At 48.2% G+C, this 15,084-nt stretch overlaps 1 protein-coding gene across 1 annotated transcript; it reads right to left on the reverse strand.

The window, feature by feature from the left end:
• Positions 1 to 8,411: 8,411 nt before the first annotated feature.
• On the reverse strand, positions 8,412 to 12,037 carry LOC120675051 (WUSCHEL-related homeobox 5-like; the record flags this gene model as incomplete). Its single annotated transcript, XM_039956143.1, has 2 exons — positions 8,412 to 8,960; positions 11,617 to 12,037. Coding segments are annotated over 2 exons (939 nt in total), but the record flags the coding sequence as incomplete, so codon positions are not given.
• Between the last annotated feature and the right edge of the window lie 3,047 nt (positions 12,038 to 15,084).

Genomic DNA, 15,084 nt, shown 5'->3' on the forward strand with positions numbered 1-15,084 from the left:
CGGTCGGTCAGCGCGGCGCCGGGGCTCGGAGGGGGGGTCACCCCCGGGCGACAGGGTCGGCGCGGGGGCTCGGCGGCGGGTGGGGTCCCCCCAACGGGCGACAGGGGGGTTGTCCCTCTCGGGCGACAGGGTCCCCCCTCTATATAAGCCTCCCACCCACATTCCCTCATCATTTGAGCCCAAAAATTACACCGAAAATCCAGAAAAAAAGAGAGGGGTAAGGAGAAGGGAAGCGACGAAGCCCTGTCGGATTGCGCACTTGTGATCTGCAGGTAATTATATTTAACTTATATATTTTTCCATTGATATTATAGAGTATTAAATTTAATTAGTGCTATAGTAGAACCAATTTAAGTAGGAGTTTAAGGATACGCGTTTATTATTAGTTTAGGAAATTAAGACTACGCGTTTATTATTACAATTACAGTACTATTAGAGACGTGTTTATAAATTAATTACGATTTAGAATAGAATTTCGCATATGCAGTATAGAATTTGAGTGTCATCGTGTAGTTATGAATACTTAAATGTTGTAGTTGAAATACATACTTAGTTTTTACGGATTATTGAACAAGGTAGTGAAGTAAAGAGTATAACTCAATAAGTATTCTGTGATATACAGATATGTCGAGCAAGATGCAGTTTCAAGTATTTTTTGGTGACTACAATGTTTTGTATGGGCCAAATGGAGTAGACATTTCTGACTTTAAGTGCACATCTAGCGCCATAGATAAATCTCTGGAGAGGAGTTTTGGTTCCATATATAAGTGGCTGCAGCGTGGGTTCCGTGTTGATCCGGAGACACGTGTGATGACCGTCCATTCTCTTGTTAATTGGGAAGTAGAAAGTGATTTATGGGAATTGATGATGATACACAGCACTGATGACTGGCAGAAGTACATGCAAGCAGCTCTAGAGCGTGGGTGGCCTCTGGCCATTCTTGTTCAAACTCGGGAGAAGACACAAAATGAAATCCGACATGGTGCAGATCAAGCAACTCCGAGTATTCGAAGAGAGACCAACTATGTTGAGGAAGATGAGTCAGAAGAGATAGAGAACCAAAACATCAGACCACAGGGCCTTGCTGATGAGGGAGAGAGGATACATAGCATCGTGGACGAGATGGAGGCAGAAGACCAAGCCGCAATGGAGATGGAAGAATATGAGGGCTCATCTGATGACGAGCAGTACTCATTGACAAAAGAGTGGAAGGAGCATGGTTTTGGCAATCATGTCGTTGAAGACGTACGAAATCAGGATTGGGAGTACAGAGGGAATGAGGTAGTGCAAGGTGCAACATATCCAAACATTGAAGCCGTAAAAGATGCTGTGAGACTATGGGCAATATCATTGAAGCGAGAATTTAGAGTCGTGAAGTCTGGCAGTAAAGAATATGAGGTGAAGTGTGTGAATGATGGATGTCCATGGCGAGTACATGCATTCAAGGGAAAATGGAAGTCGAACTGGAAATATTCTAGTGTGACAGAGCACACTTGTTTGCTGTCAGAAGTTCAGCCCTCGCATCGCAATATATCATACGACTTTGTTGCAAAGCAAATATATGGGTTGATTATGGACAACCTAAATTATAAGCCAAAAATGATTGTTCGACACATTGAGCAGACTTATCAGTACACCATTAGTTATTTGAAGGCATGGCGGGCTAAACAAAAGGTGTTCGAGATGCAGTTCGGCACATACGAGGCATCATATAATAACCTACCTCGTATGTTATCCCAGGTTGCTGCTAGAAATCATGTAAGCTTTTTTGACACATACCTCGTACCAGCCGTGACTATGGGGCAAAGCATTCTGCAACGAGTCTTCTTTTGCCTAGGTGCCTGTGTTAGGGCATTTCAGTGTTGTCTTCCGGTGATCTGCATTGATGGCACATTTCTGACTGGAAGGTATAAAGGTCAGATACTCACCGCAATCGGGGTAGATTGCAACAACCAAATAGTTCCGTTCGCATTTGCATTTGTTGAGAATGAGAACTTAGACAGTTGGTATTGGTTCCTTGAACGAGTAAATGTTCATGTTGTTGCTGCATGTCCAGATGTGTGTCTTATTAGTGATAGGCATGCAGGTCTGCTACAATCAATAATGAAATTGCAACACAGAACTGCGACAACGCCTCCATTATGGCACGATGTCCACAACAGGTGGTGCATTAGGCATATGGGTGCAAACTTCTATGACCACTTCAAGAACAAGGATCTTAAGAACATGTTTAAGAGGTTGTGCATCCAAAATCAACAGAGAAAATTCAATGCTTTATGATAGATGCTTGATCAGTTGACTGCAGAGCAAGTGAAGGTAAGGGCATTAGGAACCAGCACGAGTCAGGCTGCAGAGGCTACGAATTCAATTGAGAAGCCATTTTCACACTGGATTCGAGGTGCACCTAAGGAGAAATGATCATTCATTTATGATACTAACGGAATGTGGTATGGTATTCAGACAATGAACCATGCAGAGTGTTTCAATATGGTTATGCGGCGTTGTCGTGCCTTTCCTCTTGTGGGAATTGTTGAGTTCATCATGTATAGGTGCATGAAGTATTTCAGAGAGCGTTACATGGCTGCAAGCATAAACATCAGCAACCCCCAAATTCAGTTTTGCACAAGAGTGACACAATATATGTAACAGAAGATAAAAAAGGCCAAACTACACCGCGTCATATCGACAGGTACAGTGGAGCATAGATTTGAGGTTCTATGCAAGGATAGAACTGGTCGTGGTATCCGTAGAGATAGGGTGGTACTCGAGAGTTTGATTATAGTAGATGGCAAAGCCTTCTGCTCCTGCATGAAGCCTAAGTTATTGCATTTGCCATGCTCGCATCTCATTGCGGCATGTGCAGAGTCTGGGTTGCAGCCAGGAGTATTTGTTTCACCTTACTTCAGCAAGAAAGCAGTTGTATCCACCTGGAGACATGAGGTATACGGGATTGGAATAGTGGGACCTTTCATTCAGGATAATGAGGATAAGATGCTTATTCTTGATCCAACCACTAAGAAAGGCAAAGGCCGCCATCAGACAGGTCATATTCGGAATGGTATGGACGAGTCCGAAGCAAGCAAGGCACAAAAACGTTGCAGCCAATGTGGAGCATTGGGTCACAACTACAAGAAGTGTCCTCAGAATGCACTTCACGATGCTGCTGACGTCGGTCATTCCGGAAATCCCAGAGATGGAGCACCTCCTACGTTCAGACGACCATCTGTGAGAATTGCTCGTGGAAGGCACTCGGTGTCATGATCCACCAGTGTGCAGTTTGTACCTATATACTAATCGTGCGTGGAGTTTGTATCGAACCTATCTGTAATATGTAGTAATCGTGCGTCCAGTTTGTATGGAACATATCTGTAATGTATAAATATCATGCGTCCAGTTTGTATCGAACCTATCTGTAATATGTAGTAATCGTGCGTCCAGTTTGTATCGAACCTATCTGTAATGTATAAATATCGTGCATCCAATTTGTATGGAACATATATGTACCTATGTGTTCTCATATATTTTTGAATGCAGGTATGAAGATAGACTCCTTGCTAGACCCAGTTATCCACTCAAGCCACATGTCTTTTTTGCAGCAGTTGAGCACCGAGCCCTAGATGTGCTACGTCCTCGTCCACCTAGGGAAGCGATCTCTATACACCACGATTGGGTTGACAGGTATGTAATGAAATATTATTGTTTATCACTTATATATTCGTCGGTATTCTTTTGTTTCGACAATTTTGTTTATTGCAGGTTACGTGAGTCCGGTCTACTGACTCTGGGCCGTCTTGTCGAGGGTGGGCTTGTTCAGCTCGACCGATCCCTCCTGACAGCGCTCGTTGACAGATAGAGGCCGGAGACACACACGTTCCACCTCCCGTGTGGGGAGATGACTCCTACGCTGCAGGATGTGGCCTACCTCCTCGACCTCCCTATCGTCGGGGAGGCTGTAGGTCCGCGTGTGGTGGCGGCCTCGTGGAAGGATGACCTGGAGGCCCGTTTTGCTCTGGTTGACCGCGTGGAAGAAGCAGGTCCGATCAACCCGTACCCGCGAGCAGCAGGTCCTTCGAAGACCTGGTTCCTACAGTTTACAGTACGTATTCATTGCATATTTAAGTTTAATTATTACAATTCACATGTTGCATTGTCAGTTGAAACCATTAATCTTAATTGTTTATGCAGTCTACCCTGTTGTCTGCGGATGCCGACGAGTACAGTGTGACCAGATCGCTGGAGGCGTACCTGCTTTGGTTGTTTGGTTAGATCATGTTCAACAACACTCATGACAACTCGGTCGATAGGATTCTCCTTCCGTATGCACGGCAGATTTCGGATGGGGACGAGGACGTACCGCCCTACAGTTGGGGTGAGGCGGTACTTGCAGCCACTTACCGTGGACTCTGCGACGGCTGCAGGAAGACACATGGGAACGCTATCCTGGTGGGGTACCCACTACTGCTGCAACTTTGGTCATACGATAGGCTAGCCGTTGGTCGGCCCATCCTCAGCCACGAGCCTTACCACGAGGCCATGTACGGCGACGAGGAGGACGACAGGCCCACTATGGGAACTCTCTAGATCTGGCGTTAGGTATGTTCGCAACAAATCTAATTTTGTTATTCATTGTTACGCGATGCATTAGCGCACTTTTAATTTTACTTATTCGGACTGCAGAGGTCCTGGGCGCATGCGCAGGTTAGACGCGCATTTCCTGAGTTTGTTTTGGAGTTCGACATGCTGACGCCCGAGGACGTTGTCTGGGAACATTACAGCCCAGAGGCTGTGGCTACCCGTGCACCATCAGGTCTGTCTTCGCACTGCTCTGCGAATGCGAGCCTGTGGCTTACTACAGCCGTCCTGGTTTACGACATCGCGATTGAGGCATATTGCCCCTGGAGAGTCAGGAGACAGTTTGGGCAGCGCCAGGAGTTTCCGGTGCCCACCGCGTTGGAGCGTGTCAGTTGCCAGAACCACAGGTAATTATGAATGAACTTGGCTCATACATTCATGTCGAATCTAACGATTCTTCGTGGTCCACATTTGTAGGTTGTCAAGAAATGGCTTGCCGTGCTCTGCTGATTGGCTCACCAAGATGCAGCCGTGGGTGGACCAATGGGAACAGGCAAACGAGCACTTGGTCCATCCAACAGGACCACACACCGACAGCTCCTTTAGGGCTTACCTCACCTGGTACTTACCCCAGACTCGGGCTCGTCTGGTCTATGTTGACACTCACCCGCAGGCACACCAGGCAAGGCCTCAGGATGGCTATGCCCGGCACCACGTGGAGGCACTAGCTGGCGCGGTGAGTCTCTTGATCATATTTGCATATATATATATATATATATATATATATATATATATATATATATATATATATATATATTCATAAGATAATTCATGTGTTACTAACTGTTCCTTTACTCAATGGATGCAGTTTCGCCTTTGCAACATGATGGAGACGGACTGCTCGACTTACCTGACGAGGGTACGTGCCGGATCCCCAATGACCCAATTTGAGCAGACAGAGGCATGGTCGAGACAGCGTGATCAGTTGCGTTCAGTGCTGCACAACTTGGGAAGCCGTGTGCAGTATGAAGACAGCCACGGGAGGTCCCAGGCCTCATCGTCGTTCCCGTGTCCGGCGACCGTGCACCGGCCGACGTTTCAGTACTACACAACTGCAGGTAACATAGATATCTCTTTATAATTAGATCAAGTGTTGTTACATATTTACTAATATCACAAATAGGATACGATCCAGCTACTGCGTTCAGCCATACTGGAATGTTTAGAGGGGCACCACCAGTTGGCGGACCGTATCCAGGGATGGTACCAGGGCCACAGATACCGGCCTACACAGGTTAGTTTATGTTTAGTATTTCGGTTTCTACATGTCATGACGAAAGACACGAGTGTACGCTAACATCCGTATTTTATGCGTAGGATTCTACCCCGATGCGGGCGCCGGACCTTCTTCTTCCTTTCGACCTGGTACAAAACACTCTCTCAATACACTCAGTAATTTACCACGCAACATATGTTGGTTTACGTTTATATGTTACGCAGGGTTTGTTTCGAGTACGTTCGTTCCAGATAACGAGGGCGTCACCTTAGACGAACTCGACAGCTTGACTCCAGACTCACCTGGCGCGCACGGTGACCCCGATGTCTTGGGGTATTCACAGCTAAGAGGAGCATCACTTGGCATCTCTCAGCAGCATACACCGCAGCCCCTTTTGCGTCCTGAGCGACAGGTGAGGTCTCCGGATCGTCACACCTACTCCGAGGGCCATGTCTGTGTCCAGCAGAGCGCTAAGAGGGTCCGACGCCCTAGGGGTGGTTAGATATATCCGATGTTTGTATCTCTGATGTTTATTTGTAATGAGATTGCTGTGGACCGCTTATTTGTACACTTCAATGTTCGTCTCTGATCACTCTCATATTTTCCATTACATACGATAGATGGTATGCTTATGCTTTGATGCTTTATTAGGACTAACTACGATTCAAACTCGACATTATATACATGTCCAGTGAATGCAAGTTAGGTACGAGACATACATACAAGCATAATACAACATTAACAATACTAAATGCGAATACATCTTAAACCGATAAACATCATATATTATAGATCATGACATGAAATCATCTAGATCGTCATCCCAGTTGATAGATGGTGGTGCTGCAGTTGATGTAGCATGACTCGACGAACCTCTTCCCTTTCCCTTTCTCTCTTTTTTGAATCTAGGTTCATGTAAGGGGGAGGAACATCATGTGTTGGAGGCCATGGTTTGGAGGCCATGGTTTGGGGGCCATGAAGTCATCCATGTCGTCATCCCAGTTAACACAACTTAGTGGTTGAGGTGCTGCAGCATGACTTGACGAACCTCCGGTCATCTGTTCTTGTGGAGGCCAAGTACTATCACCCGAAGATCTTCTCCACCTCCTTCGCCTAGTTTGCGACATAAGTCCACCGAAGATACATACCAATTTACGGGAATTTGGTATCGATTTGTTAATCAACTCTGTGTCCTCGGGGTAATCCTAGCATATAATTAAAAAACAATTTTACTATTTTAATAATATAGATTCCAAATGACGAACGCAATTAGAACTTAATGAGAGTTACCTTAATGTGCATCTCATACATCTCTGGCCGCATCTATATCTTACAAGAACTTTGTAAGAATCCAATGACATTAGGATGATTCGCTAGTTCACATACTCTCATGTATATATTCCGACGTTCTAGCAGGTGCCTCTTTACATCTTGCGTTGTAATACCTCGAAACATTGTGAAATCTTTAAATTCTACTATTTTGGACAACACCATCTCTATCGTACCATCCGCTAATGGATCCAACTTCTTACTGATTAAAAGATGTGTCATGATATCAAGTATTATACTAGATTTTTCTTCGGTCCATGAAAATCCTCCTGAATTGGAGGCAGCCATTGCCTTATGCTGTAATATCAATAAGATACTGTCATTATAAATTTACAATTCTATATTTCACTTTCCAAAAATTAATTCTAGCCTTGAACTCGTACTTAAATTGTTCTACTATAACACTAATTATATTAAATTGCTATACAATATCAATGGATTCAAATATAATTACCTGCTGATCACAAGTGCGTAATCCGGCAGGGCTTCGCCGCTTCCCTTCTCCTCACCCCTCTCTTTTTTTAAAAAATTTTTGGTGGAATTTTTGGGCTCAAATGAGGGGAGAATGTGGGTGGGGGCTTATATAGAGGGGGGCCTGTCGCCCGAGGGGGGTGACAGGCCCCCGCCGAGCCCCCGCGCCGCGCTGACCGAGGACCGGATCGTAATTTTTTTTAAAAAAAGGCCTGTCGCCCAGGCAGGGGACGATAGGGGGCGGGGTCCATTTTTGAAATTTCTGGGAACGGCTATATATTTTTAAAATTTTATGTTTTAAAAAATATAAAAATGAAAAAAACGGGCTGGTTCGCGAGACTGGGCCGTGGGATGCGGGATCTGATGGGCTTCCGATTTCGGGCCTCAGGATTTTTCTTTTGTTTGTGGAGGATACGCCGCCAAGCATCGGCTTGAGATCGTTCCACAGTTCGCCTTCCTTTTTAAGAGCAAGCAGGGTGCGACCGGCATCGTATTCGAGAGGGAAAATGAAGCAATGTTCACAGCAATATCAGACTCATGAAATCAAAGGGAGCTCAACACGAGAGAGAGAGAGAGAGAGAGAGAGAGAGAGAGAGAGAGAGAGAGAGATAAGTAACGGAACTTAACAAAACGCGCTGTTCAGGTTCATCACAGCAGAGAGAGAGCCTTCAAGTTGATGAAGCACGCTAGTAGTTGATAAAACTTAAAACGAAAAGGCAACGGGTTCCATCCACCCAACATCACTGCAGCATCTCTCGCTCGACCTCAGCTCCGATCACCGTCTCCCTCCCAGATCAGCGGCCTCCGGACTGGAGGCCGAAGAAGTCGTAGAAGGGCACCGCGGGCGCGTCGCCGTTCGAGTCCGGGCTCCCCGAGCTCTCGGACTCCACGGAGAACGAAGCGGACGCCGTCGACGCCGACGTGCCGGCGGCGCGCCCCTTGTCCGGCAGCAGGAAGGTGGGCTGCAGCGGGAACAGCTGCAGCGTCTCGCGGCTGGGGCCCCCGGCGTCAGCCGCCGGGAGGTGGACCACGTGCAGCGGAGCGGCGGACCTCGCGTTGCCCGGTGCCGCGGCGGACTGGTACACGGCGGCGCCCGGGTGGCTCGGCGGCTGCTGATGCTGCTGCGGCGCCGCGGCGGGGATCATCTTGTCCTGGGCGACCGCCATCCTCGGGTACATGACTGGCCACTGCTGCTGCTGCTGGTGGTGAAGCAGCATCTGCTGCTGCTCCTGCACCGTGTGGTAGTAGGCGGCGCTCGCCGCTGGCGCCTGCGGAGCTGGCATGTAGAATGGAGCCCTGTACATCACTGCAGCTGCAATGGCGCAACGATCCATTCGACAACAAAGTTAGCAAGCAAACATGTCAATCGTTGCCTGGTAGTACTAAGCGAAATCTGATCGCTCCAGTAAAAATCTGAAGAAAAGGACAGTTTAATTGCTGCCATTTTAAAGCAACGCGATCCAACACGAAACCAATGAGCCATCTATCTGACTGGCCGATGAGCGGAAGCCATGCTTTCCAGCCTGCACATTTGCGACTCGATCGAGAGGCGATTCAATGCTGCACAATTCTTCAAGACGATCGAAGTGATGAACAGAACAGACTATGAGACTAGACGCGCAGAGACACAATCATTTTTTTCGGGGAAATGCATGCTGGGCATTAGAGCAGGTTTTATAATCTAGCCTGCAGCGGGCTGCAAGCGCGCGCCTCCCCGCGCAGGAGGGTGCGGTCCCCGCTGGTGTTGATTGCTGCCGCAGCAAATTGAGCCAATAGAAGAGCGGCACAGCGCGGCACAGCGCGTCTCAGCCGGCTTGAGCGGGCGTCTGGCGAGACGCCAGCCTCTTTCTTCGTTTCTCTCTCCGCCACGGCGATCCCAGCCTTCTTACTGCCGATTGTAATACTTGCTCTTACGGGTTTTGCTGACAGGCGTCGATGGGTTGGGAAAGGGAGCAGCCACGGAGAACGATGTGGAAGGCCGTGTCTGGCCGCTTCGGTGGCAGCTGCTGCGCGCCTGCGCCTGCGCCTGCGCCCGCGCTAGAACAGGGACAGGGACGCCTTCAATCTTATTATTACCAATTGGAGGCTCCTTTGGAGCCTCCACATGAAGCCACCTAGGATTCTAGGTGGACACTCTAAAAAAATAAAGAAATCCTATAAATTCTCACAAAAATTAGAAACATCCAACCATCAATTCAATAACTCTAATTATAATAACCATCAGATCTATTATCTTTTCTAATAAATTATCCACATCTGCTATTATAAAAATAGAATAAAATAACCCCCTAAATATGTATCTAAATTACCCACCTCTGCCGTTATAAACAAATCTAAAGTAACCCCCTAATCTTTGTGTAAATTACCCACACATGCCATTATAAAAATAATACAAATATCCCCCTAAATTTGCATATAAATTATCCAATTATGTCATTATTATTACAAAAGAAATTACTCCTAAATTACCATTAAAAATACTCCTAAATCTGAATCTAAATTATACAATTATAAGATATTAAAGTGCACCAATATAAAATTTTAAATTACTATTTCTATCATTATTAATATGTTATTTATATTATTATTTATATAAAAATACTACCCATGATATATGTCACTATATATTCATGTATGATGAAAGAGATAAGAATACCAATTCATAAACAAATAGTTCAACTAAATATATATCGAATACTTATGGAGATGTGATGCAAAATAAAATCGATCTATTGTAACTAGATAATAATAAATATATATTTTAGAATATGTGCTAGAATATTTAATAGATGAGATGAGAAACAGCGTGAGAAAGATAATTATAATTATTACTCTTATTTTTATATTAATTCTAATTAATTCGTGCAGGAGCACGGGTTCATACACTAGTTCCTTCAAACCTGGGGCAAGCATGCGCAGCGCAGGCGAGGGGACACGGGATGGAAAGGAGCTACTACTAGCTCGCTACAAAAGGGTGGCAGCAGCGGAAGCTACCATAGGCAGGCAGGCCGGCAGCGTTAAATCGCGTGACTACGAGGGTTCGCTCTGCAGATCTGCTCCGCTGACCACGCACTGCTCAGATCGCGAGGAGAAACGAAGGGACAGGTCCTATCCTACGAGAGAGGGAGGAAACGAGCAAGCTGGCAAGAGAACACCACCAGGGAGCTGGAACGTTAACACTGCGAGCATGGACGCACAGGGTCACAGGTCACGTGCACGGCTGTTGTGACTTGTGAGCACAAGAGGCAAGCGTGCGCGTGCATGCAACGCGTGCACACCGTGGATCAGCACACGATAGAGTGAAAGGCATGTACACAGTGGCTAGACCTTTATTTGTTTGCATCGTGCTGCTGCACCGCTGCACTTGTAGGCCCACACAGGAGCATGCACGTCAGTTGCCCCGGTCTGTCATGCGGCCCGCGCAGGCTCCCGAACCTTTGACGAGGAAAGAGCCGGAAAAAGGAATGCTGTTGGTGTAAGCATGGTGCGAAGCAGTGGTGACGCAACCACGTCAGCGTTGACCCCCCACTCTCGCGTGAAAGCCATGAATCGGGGGCAGGGTTTGAAATTTCGGCGAAATTTCGCCGAAATTCGGCGAAAAATTTCGTTTTCGCTAGTTACCGGGAAAAAAATTTCGGTATTTTTCGGAAAATTTCGTTTGAAAATTCAAAATTCAAAAAAATTCGGCCGAAATTCACCGAAATTCGCCGAAATTTACCGAAATTTCGGAACGAAATTTCGTTTCCGCTAAACACCGGGATTTGCAACGAAAACGAAATGGTTAACCCTGATCGGGGGTGAGAGAAACGTCAAGCTAGCCTTTGTTATCCTAAACTCGACGGGTAAAAAGCTACTGCGAAAACTCACGAGCATTCAGGCAATAATCGAATAGATCGATCGATCATCGGATCGAAGTGCAGAGATCAATCATGAGGTGATGAAGATGTGTCACGTACCATGCGTGTTACCGGCGGTGCTGGTGTTGCATGCAGCAGCAGCAGCGGGCGGCGGCGGGGCCATCGTCGCCATCGCGGGCGCCGCCGGGACGGGGAGGCGGCCGTGAGGGAACGGCGGGCCGGGGGGCCTGACGAGCATGGGCAGCGGCGGCGGGCGGCGGAGGAGCCTGGTGAAGTAGGCGAAGCTGTCCTGCTTCTGCTTCTGGCGCTGGCGGGCCTTGTGGTTCTGGAACCAGTAGAACACGTTCTTGCCCTCGATGTGGCCGTGCTCGAGCAGCCTGGCCGCGATCTGCTTGATCTGCTCCGCGCTGGGGGTGCGCAGGCCGTGCTCGTACAACCCCTCCAGCACGGCCACCTGCTCCTTGGTCGGGTTCCACCTCGAGTTCGCCAGCGCCGCCGCCGCCGTGGAGGCCGGGGACAGCGGCGGCGAGAGCGGCGCGCCCGCGCCCGCGCCGCCGGGGCCCTCCAGGCCGAGGGCGCCGCCGCCTTGCTGTGGCGCCTCCATCTCCAGGGATCTCTATCTCGCTCTGTCTCTCTAGACCTGCCGGCTCTCGGGGAGGAGGAGGAGTGTGCGCGGCCGCGCTGCGTGGGGTGCGCGGGGGGTTTTAAAGCGTGCATGAGAGTGTGAGAGCGCGAGGGGGAGGGTGTGCCGGAGCGCGTGCTCGTGCGCTGTAACGGCGCCCGCGTTCCGGTGTGGGCTGTCGCCTTGCAGGTCAAAGCCGGTGGGGCCGGGAGCTCCTCTCGTGTGGCCGCACGCGCGCCGTGCTGGCGGTGCCGCGCTGTGTGGCCATGACGCGATAAGCACCGGCGGCACGCCCAGGCGTACTCGCACCGGGCCGGCCGCTCCGCCCGGTGCGTGGGCGGTGGCGCACGGCGCGGCGATGCGCGCGGGGTCAGGGTGGACAGGTAGTGTCGTGTGACCGGCTGGCGGTGCACGGAACGGAAGCGTGCACGCCGCGCGCCGCGCGGCCATAGCCACCACGGGCCGAGCGGAGCGTATACGTTTCCCAGCTTTTAACTGGTAACCCTAGCCTGGCACACAGCAAGGGGAGCATGTGTAATTAACGGTGCACGGTGCAGGCGTGCATGGCCCGTGTCGATCGGCTCCGAACAAAGTCCCCGTCGTGAAACGAGCAGTGATGAGGGCACTGAAAACAATGGCGGCCGGCCCGGCCGCGGCTGCTGCGCACGCAGGCAGGCAGCGGCGCCGGCGAGCGCATGCGCTCGTTGGACGGGGGAGACGGATCGGAGACGGCGGCGAGTGTCGTGCTCGATGGCTCGACGCGCCGCGCGCGCCTCGGGAATGAAAGGAAATTCTTTGCTTGTGCGCTTCGCTTGTACGGGGATTTCGCGTGCCCGGCCAGTTTTGGCAATGGTGCCATGGTGGTAGTAGCTAGCAGTCGAACCCTCGCCAGGACGCGCGCCAGTCGAACGCGGTCGATCGCTCGCGCTAGCTAGCCAGCTTGCTGCTGGCGCTCTACAGCTTTTGCTAAATAAGAGCAGACTGATGTGCGTTGCTCCGTCGGATTCCTTTTCGACCGTAACGTATTTGCATTGTGCACGAGATGGAGAGATGTGTGCATGCTTCGAAACAAAGAAAGACATCGGCTTATGTTGGATGATGGCACAGACGCTAGCTGTTCCTCGCTCGCCGATAGCGGGTTAGGCAAACTAGTCTCACCATTTTGAAAACTACGTCTCGCCAATTCTGCTCGACCTTCCTAGGGAACTTTAGTTAGGCACGTGGTGCTAGTGTCCTAGCGTGAGAATGATCCATATATCCTATTTAGCCGCCTAGGAGCCCCAATTGTGGAGGCCCCAGTTTTACACACTTTTAGGGTAGATTATAAACTTTGACAATAGCACTATAGAGACTCAACTTAACGGTATAGTACGCATGATCGTTCTCACAAATAGCTGTTATGTGGTTAAATTGCCATTCCTTATATGGTTTCTGTTAAAGTTTTTGATCCCCTCCCACACAAAAATCAAAAAGTTTACATGTGCGCCCCGTGTTTTCGAAAAAGAATCATCTAGCGTTTATGGAAAACCATATGAGTTAGATACCATTATATTGTCGGGTTATCGGTTATACACATTAAAGCTGGAAAAACAGATGGTACGGCCTCCCCAAGCTACGAAAAAGGGAACTGCTACACTGATCCATAAAACCACGAAAAGTTTTGATCCCCTCTCACACAAAACCAAAAAATTTACACGCGCGGCCCGTGTTTTTGAAAAAGAACCATCCAGCTTTTATGGAAAAGCGTAAGAGTTAGATACCGTTATATTGTCGAGTTATCGGTTACACATTAAAGTTGAAAAAAAGAGGGTACGGCCTCCCCAAGCTACCAAAAACAAAACCGCTACACCGATCCATACACCAAGACAAATTTTGATTCCCTCCCACACAAAATCAAAAAGTTTACATGTGCGGCCCGTGTTTTTGAAAAAGAACCATCCAACTTTTATGGAAAAACGTACCGTTATATTGTCGGGTTATCGGTTACACATTAAAACTGAAAAAAAGAGGGTACGGCCTTCCCAAACTACCAAAAAGGGAACCGCTACACCGATCCATACGCCAAGAAAAACGACCCGGAAAAGCCAAACAACTGACAATAATGCTCACAAAAAGATGGAAAGGTCTTCCATGGAAGTTTATCCTTTATATATTTGCAACTCTTTGGTTATTTCTACATTACCATTTTTTTTAAAAAAAATCGATCATGCGACTCTTTGGAGTCGTCATAACCCTTAGCAAGATATGTCATTTTCGTGTGAAAGATAATTTTCTGAGCACAATTTCGAAATGTGGTCTTAGTAATGTCTTCTCAATGATCTTGATGAAAGAACTCCGTGGAATTGAAATATTTTCTTGCATTCCAAATAAGGGCTTGAACTGCTTTGTAAAAGACTCTGTTGTACTAGTATTTGAATATAGATATCTTTGAATATAGATATCTATTCTATTTGATGGCAAACATGCAATTCTAGAAAAGTTAGTTAAAAATCTAATTCCTATAATTCTCTAGAACGCATTTTAGTTCTAATTCTACGAGAATTATTAGTTTATAGAATAAAGTTCTGTGAAAAATCTTGTGATGGAGACGAATGCATGTATTTAGTGTAGCTCCAAGGGTTCACCAAATCTAGCACCAAAACCTCTGGATAAGTGGATACCGTGGAGGCACGACTGCCGTTTTATGGGCAACGAGGATGCGGCATGTGAGGTTTAGGTTTTGGAAAATGCTAGGGCCCGGCCGTCCGGACGATCGGACGCACCCCTTCTATCATTTCCCCCATCTGCCATCAGCCCATGACCCCTTCCCTTCCTCGATTGCCCCTCGGACTCACACTGGCGACTCCGCTTCCCCCGCCGGCCCTGCTTCCATCCCCCAGCGCCCCTGCTCCATCCCGCACAGATCATCCATGCCGCTCCGCTCGTCTCGATCCTTCCCCATTCCATGCGCTCCTCCC

The sequence above is a fragment of the Panicum virgatum genome, chromosome 5N (assembly GCF_016808335.1).
Source record: "Panicum virgatum strain AP13 chromosome 5N, P.virgatum_v5, whole genome shotgun sequence".
Classification (NCBI taxonomy): Eukaryota; Viridiplantae; Streptophyta; class Magnoliopsida; order Poales; family Poaceae; genus Panicum; species Panicum virgatum.